The sequence below is a fragment of the Chelonoidis abingdonii genome, chromosome 5 (genome assembly GCF_003597395.2).
Source record: "Chelonoidis abingdonii isolate Lonesome George chromosome 5, CheloAbing_2.0, whole genome shotgun sequence".
Taxonomy (NCBI): domain Eukaryota; kingdom Metazoa; phylum Chordata; order Testudines; family Testudinidae; genus Chelonoidis; species Chelonoidis abingdonii.
The window spans coordinates 73,655,540-73,671,953 of NC_133773.1; the positions used below are offsets into that span (position 1 = coordinate 73,655,540).

The following is a 16,414-nucleotide window of genomic DNA, read 5'->3' on the forward strand; positions in this document are numbered from 1 at the left end:
CTCTCCCCATTCTCCACCTACCAGACTGGTGGAGCGAGCTTGGGCCTTCTGTCCTGTGGCAGGTTGATGGGACTAGGGGCTTCTTCCCTGCATGGAAGGGAGGTCTGGGAGCTTTAGTCCTGCATGGGTGGGAGGAGATGCTGGGGCTTGGGACTTCAACCAGGCACTGCCCTGCTGAGATGAAGCCCTTAGCCCTGGTGGGTGCTACCCCACAGGGCAGGTTGTGTGTCTCTTGTGGCGCTCAAACTTCTGAAGATTATTGTGTGCAGCTCGGAGGGCCTGTAAGTTTGGCCACCCCTGTAATATCACTAACCCCAAGGGTTGAAAAACTAAGTCAGGTTTCCACAATCATAAGACTAGCTTCCAAGTCATCACAAAAACCGTTCAGTTCTTTTACTTGCCTTCTCGGTTGAATTTTTAGTGTTCAATTTCTTTGTATTCTTCCACTGAGGCCTATTAACTTTCATTTCCTAAAAAAACCTCAGCTACATGATTCCAGCAGCTGGGGCTGTCTCCCCCTCCCCCTCCAAGTATGACATTTGTGAGAAAGTTGGTAGAGCTGACAATACTGTAAAGATGTGATGCTGGTTTTAAAACATGACAACAAAACTATATCAAAGGAAGCCTAAAATTATGTGGAAACTGTAGGCCAAATTCACCCCTGGTGTAAGTGAGAATACCTTTGGAGTTAAGTCTGCTTCAAACAGGATGCCATTTAACCCAGAGTTTATATACAAATTAAGCATTTCAATTTTTAAAAACCAATCGAGCAGTAAGAATTGATATTTGCATGCAGGTAAATATGTCTAATATGAGATGTATCTCAATGAAACAGCTCTTAAGTGAACAGGAGCAACACCCATGGGAGTTTTGTGAGGAAGTATGAAAGGCTAATTATACCTAACATACTGTAAACTTAGGCCAATACCTTCTCTCCCTCACAAAAGACCCTACTATAATAATAATAATAATAATAAAAAAATGCATGCAAGAATTCCAGCAGCAAGGTGGGGTCCATTCAGTTCACTGGACTGAATTCAGCACATATAATTATGTGCCTTGTGGGCAAGTGCCATAAGTGTGCATTTGGTGCAAGCATGTCATGGCTCTCTGAGACAGAGTACGGGCTCTTGATGCCAGAGTGACTGAACTGGAGGAGCTAAGGAAGACAGACGCGTACCTAGAGGAGACTTCCACTGACACAGTGCAATGGTCCCATTCCTTGTCTGAAAACCTGTGTGCTATTGAGGAGAATGAGAAGTCTTGGGAAAGGCAAACATTTTGCTGGAGTGAAGGAAACCAATCCCTCCTTCTAGATGATGTCATGGTATTCTCTTGCACCCCAGTTATTAGCAAGAGACAGATAATAGTAATGGGGGATTCAATCATTAAAAATATAGGTAGTTGGGTTTGTGATGACTGGGATAATTGCATGGTGAATTGCCTGTCTAATATGATGGTTGCAGACCTCTTTAGACCTCTAGATAGACATGTATTCAGTGTGAGGAGGCACTAGTGTTTGTGGTACATGCAGATACCAGTGACATAGGGGAAAAAGAGGAATGGAATCCTAAAGGCCAAATTTAGGCTATCAGGTAAGAGATTAAAATCAAAGACTTCTGTGGTAGCACTCTCTGAAATATGTCCAGCTCTGCCCACAGGGTCAGTTAGACAGGCAGAACTAGAGGGTCTAAATGTGTGGTTGGGATGATGGTGTTGGAAGGAGGATTTAGGTTTATTAGGAACAGGAGAACCTTTTGGGAAAACAGGATACTATACAGGAAGGATGGCACCATCTAAACTAAAATGGAACCAGGTGGGTGGCATATAAAATTAAAAAGAGCATAGAGGAGTCTACACTGAGTGCTGGGGCCAAGCTGACACATATGAAGAACATAAAGGTTGGACAAAGACATCCCTTAGGGAGGATTTATTCAAGACATATTCTATATTCTAGTAAAGAGGGGATGATACAAGTTGCTGAAGTACAGGTAGGAACTGGAGAAACAGTCAAACAAGAATCCCATTCAATTACATTGCATGAAGGCAAACAACTAAGTATTGACAAATTTTATAAATGCTTGTAAACAAATGCTAGAAGTCTAAATACTAAGTGTCTGGTATTAATGAGGTTATTGATATAATAGGTAGCAGAGAACCTTAGTAGATGATTAATAGAACATGGTAATAGCAGGGGTACAAATATATAGGTATGTCAGATTAGGATGTACTGCTGGGGGAGTGGTACTCTATGTGAAAGAAAGCATATAATCAACTGTAGTAATAATCTTAAATGAGTCAAACTGTACCACAGAATCTCTATGGATAGAAATGCCATGTTTGAACAGTAAGAGTATAGCAGTAGGAATATGCTACTGAACACAATGGTGACTGTGAAATACTCAAAGAGATTAGAGACTACAAAATCAGAAAATGCAATAATAATGGGGGATTTCAACTATCCTCATGTTGAATGAGAACATGTCACCTCAGGATGGGATACAGAGATAAAATTTCTAGACATCATTAATGACTGCTTCTTGTAGCAGCTAGTCCTAGAACCTACAAGGGAAGAGAGAGTTCTTGTTTAGTCCTATGTGGAGCACAGGATCCGGTGTAATTTATGAGTGGCATAACACTCACACGGTATATCTGGGAGTAACTTACATGTTATAGCTGTGGAAGCAGACCACAAGTGGTAGCTCTCATAGCAAAACAGTGTAAAAGGCAGCCCAGACTGGATAACTGAGGGGAGAGAGTTGCTCATTGGTGCAGCTTGTACTCTGGGTAAAGTCACCACAAGAACTAGGGGTCACCCAATGAAATTAATAAGCAATAGGTTTAACACACACATAAGGAAGTACTTTTCCATACAACACACAGCCAGCCAATCTGTGGAACTCTTTGCCAGGGGAATGTTCATTCCCTGTGAAGCCTGTGGCACCAGATACTGTCAGGAGACAGGGCTAGATGAACAATTAGTCTGACCCAGTATGGTCATTCTTATATTTGTGTGTGCACGTATAGGTGATTTACAATAAGTGCTTCCCTCTGTTTTTATATTGCTGGCTTCCCCTTCTTTATTATCAATACAACAGCACAAGTGTCCTTGTCCTCATATTAGCCAGCCTTAGGACAAGTGATGAGAGATCATGACAAACACTTATGAGGTGAGCTGAGAGCGACCCACAAGTACTTGAACAATGAGGAAGCATCCTTTTAAAGGCAAGTCAGTACCAGAAGTATCTATATCACTATTGGCTGACAACCCTACTTCAGACCTAGGTAGTAACGGTCACAGAAAAACCTCTCCTGAAAGTCATATTGTTCCCCTCTTTTTTTAGCACTATGCAGCCTGAAGCAATAGATCAACTGGCTGGAAGTCTGGTCATTTCACTTTCTCCTGACTTAACGTATCAACTGGTGTTAGATACAACAATCATTGTTCTCTCCATTTCCATTAACTTAGTTACATTTTTATACTGGAAAATTACAGGTTATTAATCTTAACTCCACAGGGTTTATTCATGGTCTAGAGCAAGTTCCTTTTTGCAGGCTACAATAATGTGCCTTATTACTGAGTACTATGTCTTCTGTGGCTTCACCTTTGCAGCACTGGGCTCTTGCCATAGAATATATCCCCTGGAAAGTAGATTCCCAAAGAGAAAGCCACCACCAAGGCAGGGCTGATCAGTACTATTTGCAGACTGACTAACATGTTGGTAAAGTCATGATCAAAAGGATCAACACATGCTGCCACAAATGCCAATCTCTGCCACTACTATAGCTGCTGAACGTTCAGTCTGTGTCCATATGGGATGGAAAATTCACACCACCATGGTCCATGAAGTGAGGGAGACAAAGCAATACAGAAACAACATCCGGGGAGCACTTTTAGGTGAGGAAAAGGTAGTGGACTTCCAACCACATCAGAAAGGTTGCATTATTACCACGCGCTCTCAAGGTTCAGCTTCCCCAAACTGGGGATCCAGAAAATCCATGGGGTTTGATTGTCTTCCCCTGACTAGGCTCAGATGCCCCACAAGACTTCATGCATTTGACTTCCATTTTGACCCTGAGTTGCCTTACTTACAGTTTCAGAACAGGGAAGTTCCAGAAGCCTGGAAGAAAGCTAATGGTGTGCCAATATTTAAAAAGGGTAAACAGGATGAACTGGGTAATTATAGGCCTGTCAGTCTGACATCGATCCCTGGCAAGATAATGGAACAGCTAATATGGGACTCAATTAATAAAGAACTAAAGGAAGATAATAAAGTTAATGCCAGTCAAAATAGGTTTATGGAAAATAGATCCAGTGAAACTTTGATTTCTTTGGATGAGATTAAAAATTTGGTTGATAAAATTAATGGTGTGATGTAATATACTTAGACTTTTGTAAGATATTTGCATTATTATTGCACAACACTGATTAAAAAGCTAGAAAGATACAAAATTAATATGGTACACATTAAACGGATTTAAAGCTGGCTAACTGCTAGGTCTCAAAAGGGAAATGTAAGGGGGAATTATCAACTAGGTACATTTTCAGTGGGGCCTTATCGGGATGGATTGTTAGCCTGACCTATAACTTTTTTTAAAAATCAATGACATGGAAGAAAACATAAATCACTACTAAAGTTTGAAGATGACACAAAATTGGAGAAACAATAAATAATGAAGAAGGAAAGTCATTAATACAGAGGAATCTGGCTGCTGGGTAAACTGGATGCAAGCAAGCAGCCATTTTAATAAGGCTAAGTATATAAATCTAAGAACAAAGAATGTAGAACCTACTCAGAGTATGGGGGACACTACTGGGAAGTAGTGACTTTGAAAACTGTTTGGGGATTTTGGTAAATATTCAACTGAACATGAACTTCCTGGGCAATCCTAAATCAAAAGAGCTAATCCTTGGATCCATAAACACGGGAGTCTCAAGCAGGAGTAGAGAAGTTATTTTACCCCTCTATTTGTCACTTGTGTAACCATTGCTGGAATACTGTGTCCAGTTCTGGTGTCCACAATTAGGGTTGAGAGAAGACTTCTAATAAAGATTACAGGATAGAAAATGTGTCTTATAGTGACACTCAAGGAGCTCACTACATTTAGCTTAACAGAGAACAGTAAGGGATGACTTGATTACAGTATGTAATCACCTCCAGGGGAACAACTATTTCATAATGAACTCTTGAATCCAGCAGAGGAAGGTATGACATGAGCCAATGGGTGGAAGTTGAAGCTAGATAAATTGAGGAGTATAATTTTAACAGCGAGGGTTATTAACTCTATTGGAACAATTTATGAAGGGGTTTTGGTGATTTCTCCATCACTAGCAACTTTTAAATCAAGATTGGATGTTTTTTCTCCCCAAAAGATAGGTTCTAGTTTGGAGAGATTTGATAGTATATTTTATACAGCAGGTCAGACTAAATGATCACAATCATCCCATCTAGCCTTGGAATCTATTTCTGCAGGTGCAATTCTATGGCAGTAAGTGACATATCTTCCAGGAATGACACTAGGGGATTTCTTCTCCAGAAGCTAAAGGATATGGGAGGGTGAAGCAAAAGAACAATTTCCTCACTCCTGGTATACCTCTCTTTGTCAGTAAGCACAACTTGGACCCCTTTTAACTGTATCTTCCCTACTTCTGTGCAACGTTCCTGGATTTCCACTCCATCCACTGAAATTCTTCAAGTTGAAATGCACAGAACAACTAGTCACACATGTACTGCCAGGCATTTTCTACCAACTCACAATTTTCAGATTTATGCATAGGGTTTTGCTGCAGGATAGCTCCAGTGCTCCACGGAGTCCAGAGAACCCTGTCAATATTTCAGTGGCTAATAGAAATAATGAGCAACAAGGACTTGGTGACCTTTTTAATGCATGACTGAGTTACTGCTCTTTACACAGAAATATACAGCTTGTGTGACTGTCAAGCATACCTTGTAATCCAACATTCACCCTATGCACAATCGGGGATAACTCATGGTCTTTGAGATTATGAACGTCTTGTTGGGGGAGAAGAGAGCGGGCAACTCATTTCATGTAATTTAAATTTAAAGACCCACCCTCCTCACCTGGGGGAGGAATTTCTAACAACCAGGCCAGCAAGGGCAGACTGGCACACTGTTTGTCCTATGCACGGAGCCATATTTAAAGTCTCTACTCCCCTTCCACTTTCCTTCCTAAACAGAGCTTGAACCCGAAAATGTTTGACTCAGGTTAGAGATTTGTGGTATTTCAAAAGCTTACAACATAGGCAAAGGAGGTTTGGTCATGTTTTGGGTGGCTGGCATAAATATACACCACGGACAGCGTGCTTTAGGAGCAGGGTCTCCCCCGATTCGGGGGACCCATCAGGCTAACGAGCGGGGGTGGGCTAGGCAGAGGATACTCCGGGAAGGTGACTGACACCACGGGCGCAGATCATTCCGGGGAGGTGCTGAAGGGGACTGAAATTAAAGCCCACGCTTTGGGGCCCGGCCCCCGAGGCTCCCTGCTCTCACCCCAGGGATGGATCTGGTCCCTTTATTACTCGACGGCGCCTGAGAGCCCAAGGCTGTGATGCCACCCTCGAGCCAGCCTCCCGGCTTCTCCCCGCCACCCCAGCGGCCTTGGCTGAGCCAGCGCTGCCCCCGCCAACCCTGCTGCGGGCACGCGCGGGGCAGTGGAGCCCGCGGGGCTCGAGCTGCCGCCCCAGCCCAGCATGTCGGCCCCCTGGAGGCCGGTGGGGCGCAGAGCGGTGGATTCTCCCCGGCTCCTGGGCGGCGCGGCCCCGCAGCTAACGCCATGCAAACGCTCGGGCTGCTGCGCTGGGAAGCTCCGCGAGTCTCCTCACAGAACAGCCTCGCCAGCATCCACCCCCAGCTCCATCCAGGGGCTGCACGGGACCCGCCCGGCCGGGCCCGCTGCTGCCTCCAGCACGGGGAGACAAGAAGCACCAGCCGCCCCCAGCTTCTGTGGCCAGGAGCGGAGCCGATCGGGAGCCGGACGCTTTACCTGCCTCGGCCGGCTCTGGAATTGCTCCTACTACTAAGGCGTCGGGAACAGGAAGAGCAGCTTTCTGTGCCCAGTAACCCTCGTATCCCCCCCGCCTCCTCCCACCCTCCTGCTGGTCTCCTCGCCGGCGAAGCCAGCTCGCAGCTGCTGCTCCCCGGGAACTCATCATGAAGGAGGCGACGAGAAAGAGCCCAGGAAACAACCGCTACTTCGGGCCTTTACCTCCTTCTTTGTGGCCCGGAACCGTTGGGTTGAGGTGAGGGCGACGTGGGCCGAGTCCGGGAGCGCAGAGATCCATGGTTTTACCCTGCGCCTCCTCCTGCTTTGTTTAAACTGGAGCTGGGAGAGATGTCCCCCTCCCCCCCGGTTAGATCCCGTGCACATGTTGTACCCCAGCTAACATCTCAGCTGAAAGCCATTAGAGAGCGAGCCAGAGCTAGAGGAGGAGGTGACTGGGAGGGAGCTGTTCATCCCGCTTGATTATCCCCTTGCCAGTCCCTCCTGCACACTTAGAGCTTTCTATCTTTGCGCATTTTTTATTTCATAAATTGGGGAGCTCGTGATGTTTTCCTTTATTCTCTGCTTGATCAGTCCCAGGAGAAGAATGGTAACACGAACAGCATCAAAGTGTGAAAATATTGTCCGGGAGGGAGAGGGACGGAGCGGTGGTGAATGCACTTTGCTATACGATAACGGTGCCTAGAAGGGGGGAGGGTAAGTCTCAGACTAGTTGGTATTTTGCTGGTAATGATGTCAGCTGTATCCTTTAAGGGAGCTCTTTCCCTCTGTCACGAAGTGTACTTGATGTAGTTGAGACTTGAGGGAGAGGAGGGGAAACCGAGGCGGTCTCTGGAGGGGTGTGTGTTTGGATCAAGGAGTTTAGAGCTCGCCTTTCAAACTGGAGTTCCTGTTCTCTCCTTCGGTCCTAGCTGCAGCTTCACCTTGTAGCTCCGGATTTCTTCCGTTGTGGGAAGCAGCTGTTTTGATGGGGGAGATGGTCTCTTCCTGCTAGAGGCAGAGGTAGCATTTCATCTCGCAAAGGAAGAGCTTGGAGATTGCTCCCTGGAAGTCCCACTCTGATCAGTGGGTTGCGGAATTGCGAGCTTTAAACCGCGCGTGCCCCCCAGCTCCCACCCAATTTCCCGCAAACCATTTGTTGTCCTATCGATTTCTCAATGACTTCTGATCAGTCTAGTACTCGATCATATTTACTCTGTTTTATATTAACGTGGACTGATCATGTGCTTCACTGTTTCCTCGGGAAAGCCTCAGTCGATGGGCAATGATTTCAGTCGCAGTTGTGGGGGAATTAAGTGAATCTGTGTTTCCGTTTGTTCCGCAGGTTACAAACTCCCCCTGTGAACTGTGAGGATTGGTGGTGACTCGAGGCTTGTAACAAAAGTTTCTCCTAACCAACTCCTAGTTTGGAGGTGACGCGGAGAGACAGAGGGGAAAGGAAATTGGCCCTGAGAGCAAGGAATAGTTCATCTTCTTCTATATATGCTGCCATTTGCCATGAAGAGAAAACAGAAGAGATTTTTGCAAATGACGTTGTTGTTCATGGTGGCTTTAATTTTCCTGCCTAATATTGGTCTGTGGTCTTTGTACAAGGATAAACACCTGGTGAAATCCCCAGAGCCAGGAGAGCAGCAGGTGAGTGAGGTGTGTGTGTGTGTGTGTGTGTGTTGGGGGGGGGGGGGAATACAGTTTTGTTTGCTAAGTAACCAACCATTAAAATTTAAAAGCATAATTTAGCTTGATCCGTGGCTGCTATAAAAAGCTATTTTGCACTTAATGATGCTCATGTGTCATTTTTAACTTGAGATTGCTTTGAATTCCAAATAATATTTAACAGATCGAAGACGTCTTTGATATCCCAATAGTAAATATAATGTGGAGAAAAGGAAAGCATGTATTATACAAGAAAACTTAAATGAGATGTTGTAGAAGGTAAATTAAGCTATGGATATAAGTTTCTCAGAAGAACATTTACATGAATAGTTACAAAATCTGACTATGCAATGATGACGATCTGGGACCAGATGCGCACACTGATGTAGACAGGCACAGTCCAGTGGCTATATCTGGGTAAAACTTGGCCCCCAAAGACTGTAATATTCACTAGGGGCAAACAAAAAGTGCAGACCTTATCAGAACTTCCATCTAGCCAGCATGCAATCAGTAATGCCTCCTAAAAGGAAATACAGTAGTGTGTCTATAAAAATTGCTCACCATCCAATCAAGTTAACTGCCATTTGCTCTTCTGCTAGGAACTGCTTTTCCTTTTTCTACTAGAAACTTAAAATAAGTGACTGTCAGTCTTCTCCTTTCTGCTGAATGTTGTTAATATGGCCTGGTACAACTATAGATAATGTATACAGAGATCAGGCTGTGTGTTTGATGTCATAATATGCACTTAAATTTTTCAAATTTACAGTCCTTCAGTCATCAGTTGTTATTAGCAGCAGTTGTTATAACCTGTTTTTTCTTAATATGATTCAGCTCATTAGGTTTATATATTGCTCTTAAATCTCAATAAGACTTACATTAAATTACATATATTGAGAGTTGTTATAATGCAATATTTTTAATCACTAATTGTTCTTAAATTTCATAATCACTTGCTTAGGATAACACTGCTGTGTTTCCACTGTGTAATCTTTGATATGTTTTAAGGCTGGTTATTTAAAAAAAAAAAGTTTAATTTGATCTCCATTTTCACAGCCTTGATATGAGTTTATTAGACAGTATCATGTATCATCTTAGTATATTAATATTCTTAATTTCAAAGGTCATCACCCATATAGATCATACATTCAATATGTGCAAATTGTATTTGTCAGCCTAGTCAGTTGAACAATGACATATATCACTAACAAACAGTTTTCCTACTACTGAAGTTTGTTCTTCACATTACCATACTTATTATGTATAGTTGTAAAATGCTCTGAATGAAGATACTACTTTGTAATAATAGGAAATCACTTCAGTTCCTCTATTTTAAGAATCCTTTGTTTTTACAGGTTTTTTTTTAAAATACATTGGATCTCAGATTATAGGGGCTAGAAATATTTTTTTCTAAAGAAAGCCACCAATCAATATTTTGGACTATCAGTAGTTTACAAGGGAAAAAAAACCCCACCTTAAAATCTTTTCAGTTTCTTCTTCAGCTGGTGATTTAAGGAAGGTAAGGTGTTCTATGTGAAATCCACCTTTCAATGACTGACACACAAAAACAGTTTCTGTTTTCTAAAGAATCATGGCTAGAAATATGATATATTTTCTAGTTTTAAAGATTACAGCCTAAGTAGAGCAACATGTATAAGCAAAAAAAGGAATAATTAACAAACAAACACTGCAAGAATGAACTCACCACCTCTGAGAGATCAGCTGGTGGAATGTGTGAAGATCTAATGAGTCTTACTAATAAGATTTTAGCAACTTTAAAATTGACTAAGTTTTATTTCTAATGCTAATTGAACAGCAATGTGACTGCAGAAAACTAATAGTAAAAACAATAAAACACGGCAATGAAACTTTCAGCCCTGACTTCAACTTTACAAAACTATCTGGATCTGTTCAATTGCCTACAGTCCAATATTATTGTCTTAAGTGAGGTTCGTTGTTGAAGATGTCATAACAAATGAGAACAGCAGATAGAGGTGGAGGTGAGTAATGTTACTACCATACATTTAACTCATCCAGTTGATGTCACGTATGCTATATTATAGACAAAGGTGCACAAAAGGAACAAAGGATTCAAATAGTTTTGAACCAAAGAACTTAAAATATAAAGCAAAAAACAAGATTGTAATGTAATCTCAGGGGAGAGAATTAGTAAAACAATGTCAACACTCTGCTGACCCATTTTTCTAATAATTATACAAAGAGAATAACTTTAGCTGTGAAACTATATTTCTTACAGACTTTTTATATTAATATTCTAAACTGATCAATAATGAGTATGAAGGCTGCAAGTTAATTTTAAGCCTAATTAAGCAGGATATCGAAAAAGTTAGCTGTGATTTATTTTAGTTGTGATGTCAGAGAAAGCATGTATAACTTGGAAAAATTAGACTGTTACTATATAATATGGATATGATTCGGAAGAGGGGGAAAGAAGAGGAAATTATGACCTTAAAATAATAAGTGAGCAATTGGCTGAAACAGGAGTGACTTGTGCTGTCATGAATAAAACATGTGTCCAACATTTTTATAGTATATTTTGACATTGGCTGTACTAGTTTCAGAGCTGATATTTTACTTTGTTAAAATTCGGCTAACATTATGCGAAATAAGCATCAGCTGTCCTTCACTGGAGGAATGGTATAGTTTTATGGTGTTTTGACTCTCTATATTGCATAAAAATTACCAATGAATTTTTAAAGCAGACATCCTCCAACTTACTTGGTGAATGAAGGTTCTGTCAACCATTATTATTACCTCATGAATCTTCAAGTTACAGAATAGGGTGCAAAGAATGATAGTGGGCTGACTGAAGCATTGACATCATGACAATAGCAGGCATCAATCTAGTCAAAATGGATCACATGGTTAATGAGGTGTCTGCTTTTATATATAGGAAAGAGGCCCTGCTGTACGGTATGGTTGCAAGTGGGGAAAATCTATGCTATTTATATACCTGAGCTGATAGACTATGTTACAGTGAAATGATGATTTTTACAGTTCCTAGTAATAATAATTAGTAATAGAATTTCAGTAGGCCATCCTTAAACTTAATCAGATCACATTGTGAAAGTCTTGTATCATGGAAGTCTTGCATAGCTATTGCTAACACTGAAGCTTGCCCTTATGAGAGGGAAATGCAAAATCAGGTTGGAAATACAATACTGGCAACACTGGATCAGAGTATATCATCACTTAAGTCATTGTGCATTAATTTTATATGCAGTACTAATCCTTGAGTGTTTCATACAATTTTATTTCTCTGGTCTCTTGTAGTTTTCTGAAGTGATTATTTACATTTTGGTAGCTTTATCACTTTGCTGATAAACACACATTGAGCAATTATCATCACAAGTATTTAAACAGAGACTGCAAAGGCACAGTGGCACAGACCAAGGGTTCTAAAATGACAGGAAAGAGTATTAAATTCCCCCTAAAAATCCTGTTTAACAATTAAATGGCAGTTAAGAAACCCTAAATATAAATCTCAAAAATAAAATTTAATTTCTCTTTTACTCTGTATAAATCAGTCTGCCTTTTTATACCATGGAAACAAGATACATTTAATAGACCATGTTGTCTGTCTCTTTTTTTTTTCAATAGCCTTGTTAATTCCTTAACACATCATGGCGTATTTGAGTTCTATTTACAGTTTTTACAGTTGGCTTTACTTTATTGTAACTCATTCATTCTGTCCCTTCATATTGTTTGTCACCAAAATATTCATATACATGATTTTAAGTGTCTTGTCTGATCTTTTCTTGTCACTTGCCCAAGGAAAGGAGTTTGGTTATTAAATTACTCTGATTCACTCTTTTAATTTCACTTCTCATTTTCTCTTATTGGAGTACTGGTTGTTGCTTATCCTGTAGCCACTATGATATAGTGCTAATACAGAGCTAGTTAGTTTGGATAGTGTGACACCCCAGTATTCACCACTGCCATGTAATTAATGTATGTTTTATAGAAAGTATAGCTTGTGCGGTATCATTCTAGAAGTCTTGATCTGGTAGACAATGTCTCATTGGATTGTATGTGTTATTGTTGTATGTGAAGTTATGAAGTTTCACTCTCTATGTGTTACTGAAACATGTTGTGAGGTTGAAAACACCCACGAGTAGACGGTGGTACAACAGTTAAAAAGGCCGTACAATGTTAATGGCTTATTGAGGAAATGCACACAAGCACAAGGATTACCCCAGGAACTGTGTACAATAGATACCTCTCAGAGACAGCACTAAACAATGGGAAGTGTTTGACCCAGATCACAGCAAAAGAGCTTTCCAGCAAGTGTGAAGAAGATATAAAAGGGGGACAATGACATCATGAGAGTACCTCACTCTCCTTGCAACAGCACACCTGGAAACATCTGAGGGGTGAGTGAGGACTGAACTGTGGGAAGTGATGGTCCCAGATTAGAAGGATCTTTAGCCTGTGTATGAAAACCTGGGAAACCCAAAGCAATTTGTGCCTTAAGAATCTGCCAGCCTGTTTATCACTTAGGGTTAGAATTTGCTAATTTATAACCTACCTATCTAGTGTGTTAAGCTCAGTTTGCAATTTTTATTTACTAAGATAATCTACTTTGATCTGTTTGCTATCCCTTATAATCACTGAAAATCTATCTTTGTAGTTAATAAACTTTTTTTTGTTCTCTCTAAACCGGCATGTGAAACTCATAACTGGAGCCAAAAAACTGCATATCTTCATCCACATTGAGGGAGGGGGTGAATTTAATGAGCTTACAGTGTACAGTTTTCTGTGCAGTGCAAGACAATACAATTTTGGGTTTGCACCCCAGAGGGGGGAGTACACTTGAGTGCTGGGCAATATTCTAGTTGATTCTTCCCTTGCAGAGCTGATTTCAGTGTCTGTGTCTTTCTGCAGATATGCGTGTCCCAATTTGTTTGTGTGCTTGAGGGCCTGGCAAAGCACAGGGTGAAGGAGCCCAGGCTGGTGGAATGGGAGGGCTCAGTGGGACTCCAGTACATCAGGTGGCACCCCGTCAGTGGGGGACAACCTGTCAGAAATGGTATCTTTGTAACACAGTTTTATGCATCTGTAATAAAGTTGTATCCATGTTTATTCTATACAACTATTCTTTAATGTAGGAAAAATGATTCCATGGGATAGACTTTCCTGTAATGCCTTTCATAGTCAAGGTATCCCAAAGATAGATTCGTGTTGAAAATTACTGTTATTTTTTTATTGTTGGTTGTGGGAGGGGGGGTTGTTTCGGGGGGGGGAGAGGTGGGGTGGAGAAGGGTAACATGGTAAATTAAAACCTCACCTTCAAGTTATGATCTTTGTGTATTCCATTGTGCGTGCTCATGTGCCTGAGATCGGAAGATTTTTGTTAGCAATGCCTGCACTCTACTGCTCCGAACCAAGGACACAAGGGGCGATGCAGACCAACTGACTTTCCAGTTCCATTCTGCTGCCCATGGTCTGAGATGGAACCATTCAGTGTCTGCAGCACTTGATACTTTCTTCAGTTTATTTACAATTAAAATTGTAAAAAAAAGTTCCTTTAATACTTTTAGATAGCTTTAGCTATTTCTTAATACTTAGTTTGGATAAGTTTAGGGCTTGGGTGTTCCCTCTCTTTCCTCCCCGCCTCCTTCTGAACAGGGTGACCTGGATGCCTGGGATTCAAGAACTATTTCTCCTACCCCCAGGCCCTCCTTGTCAGCAACCATCTGAAGTGCATCTTACTACCTTGGGGAAACTCACATCCTCTTGAAGTGCAGTGTTTGCTGATCCTTCTGCAGCAGAACTCAACAAGCCCGTGAGTGTAGACTTTGAAGATCTCTTATGGATCATGCTACGATGCCCCAGTTTGACCTGGGTCAGACAGCAGGTGGAGGCACTGAGATTCCAGGGCCGAGAATAGTAGACATAAAGATTCTTTCACATGGTGACATTAGGAGGGTAGAAAACACACTCCTAAACAATTAAAGAAATCCTCCTCTAGGTTCACTTTCAAGAAGATATGACCCCTTTTTCAGTGCCATCAAAGTTGGGTGAGATTCTGTGCCCTTGGTAAAAGGAAGTTCAGGCACTCACAAGAGACAGAGTACCAATCTTCTGGCTCTAAAGAGCAAGAGTAATTTGAGATTGGGACCATCTGCGGGAATGGAACCATCCATGGTATTGATGAAAGAGAAGTATCAAGCTCCTCCCACTCCAACTATTGCATAATCATGGTATAATAAGGAATTATTGGCACTGAAAGTTCTTACAATGCCGACTCTGCCAGACAGAGGGACAGGAGTCTTCCTTGCCACCACATACCTTCAGTGAGATACAGTATCAATGAAGATATTGTCATCCTCCAGGATGTAGAGTCTCCCATCCGATCCTCACAAGTATCGATACTACCATACCAGAAGCATGTCAAACATGGGCAAGAGACCATCACTGCCTGCAGTAAGGAGGAATCAGGAGGTTAGTCCAGATATAAGATTTAAAGTCTTTCTTGGACTTCTTTACATTCTTATAATACAATGCACCCATGTTGGGCCCAATGGTGTGATATCTATTCCATGGGGGCTACCTCAACCACCATTTGACCCTTCTTAATGGCTGTAGTGAGGACCATGTGACCTAAACATATGCTATCCTGTGTCAGAACAACCTATTGGAAATCACAACATTCCTTCCTTAGAAAGAGGAATCTGAACCTGCTTAGGAACTAACGGACGAGGAAGAAGAATCAGAACCAATGGGGTTATCATCATCATCATCCCCCAACAAGGCGGTTGTGCTGGCCTCACTTTCTCCACCTGATTACATGCGATTCCAAGACCTATTAAGGTTGGTCATTGACATGCTCCTCATCCCCCTGGAGAAAATGCAGGAGACCTCTCAAACTCCTCGACATTCTGTAGCACATGGGATCTAGCAAAGCATTTCCTGTTAATGAAGCTATTTTAGACTTTGGCAGGGTGGTTTGGCATACTCCAGCCACATGTAGTCCCACTCCAAAGAGGACAGAAAATAAATACTTTATACCAGCCAAGGGAGCAGAACTTTTATTTACACACCCTTGCTCTGAACTCGTTAGTGGGCCAAGTGGTCTCTGAAAGAAACCAGCAATATCAGCCCAAATCCATCCCTTCCAATAAGGGAGCTGAAGGCTTGAACCTGTTCATGAGAAAAGGTTTTACTTCACCCAGCCTATAGTTCCACAGAACATTCTATCAGGGGCATTAATACATGCATCCAAATACAACTTTGTTAGTTAATTCTGAAAGCTTGGAATAATTAACAAGGTCCTGCAGGAGGACAGAGCACAGTTCCAAGCTGCCATTGAGGAAGGCAACCTGCCAGGTCATCTTTTTAAGTCTCAGTCAATGCAGCAGACACAGCCTCCTGTTTGATGGCAACAGCTATTGTCGTGAGTAGGACATTGTGACCTCAGTCCTCAGGATTTTCCAGGGAAGTCCAACCTAGTATGGAGGATTTGTTTGTGAAAGGGACGATCTATTCAGTGGGAAGACAACTGATTTGTTATACTTATTGAAAGACTCAAGGGCAACCCTCTACTCACTAGTGATCTATACTCCAACACCAAGGAGAAAATTCCACAGGCCAGAACCATATAAGCAATGACTGGCACCTCAATGCTTTAATGATGAAGGGGTTATGAATCACTAGAGAAATGAGAGCGGTTGCAGTAAACACATTTCCCTTTCTTCCTCCTTCCAACTCTAATCTGCCA

At 41.8% G+C, this 16,414-nt stretch overlaps 1 protein-coding gene across 2 annotated transcripts in view; it reads left to right on the top strand.

The window, feature by feature from the left end:
- The first annotated feature begins 7,067 nt into the window (after positions 1-7,067).
- The window catches only part of GALNTL6 (polypeptide N-acetylgalactosaminyltransferase like 6), a 919,665-nt gene continuing 910,318 nt past the window's right edge, over positions 7,068-16,414 (top strand). Inside the window, exons 1-2 of one of the 2 annotated variants that reach the window (XM_075066784.1) lie at positions 7,068-7,261; positions 8,348-8,658. In XM_075066784.1, coding sequence (XP_074922885.1) covers positions 8,506-8,658 — 153 coding nt within the window. In that variant the 5' untranslated portion in view covers positions 7,068-7,261; positions 8,348-8,505. Of the gene's footprint in view, positions 7,262-7,486; positions 7,613-8,347; positions 8,659-16,414 lie in introns of those variants that run through there. The other variant, XM_075066785.1, reaches the window with a different exon arrangement.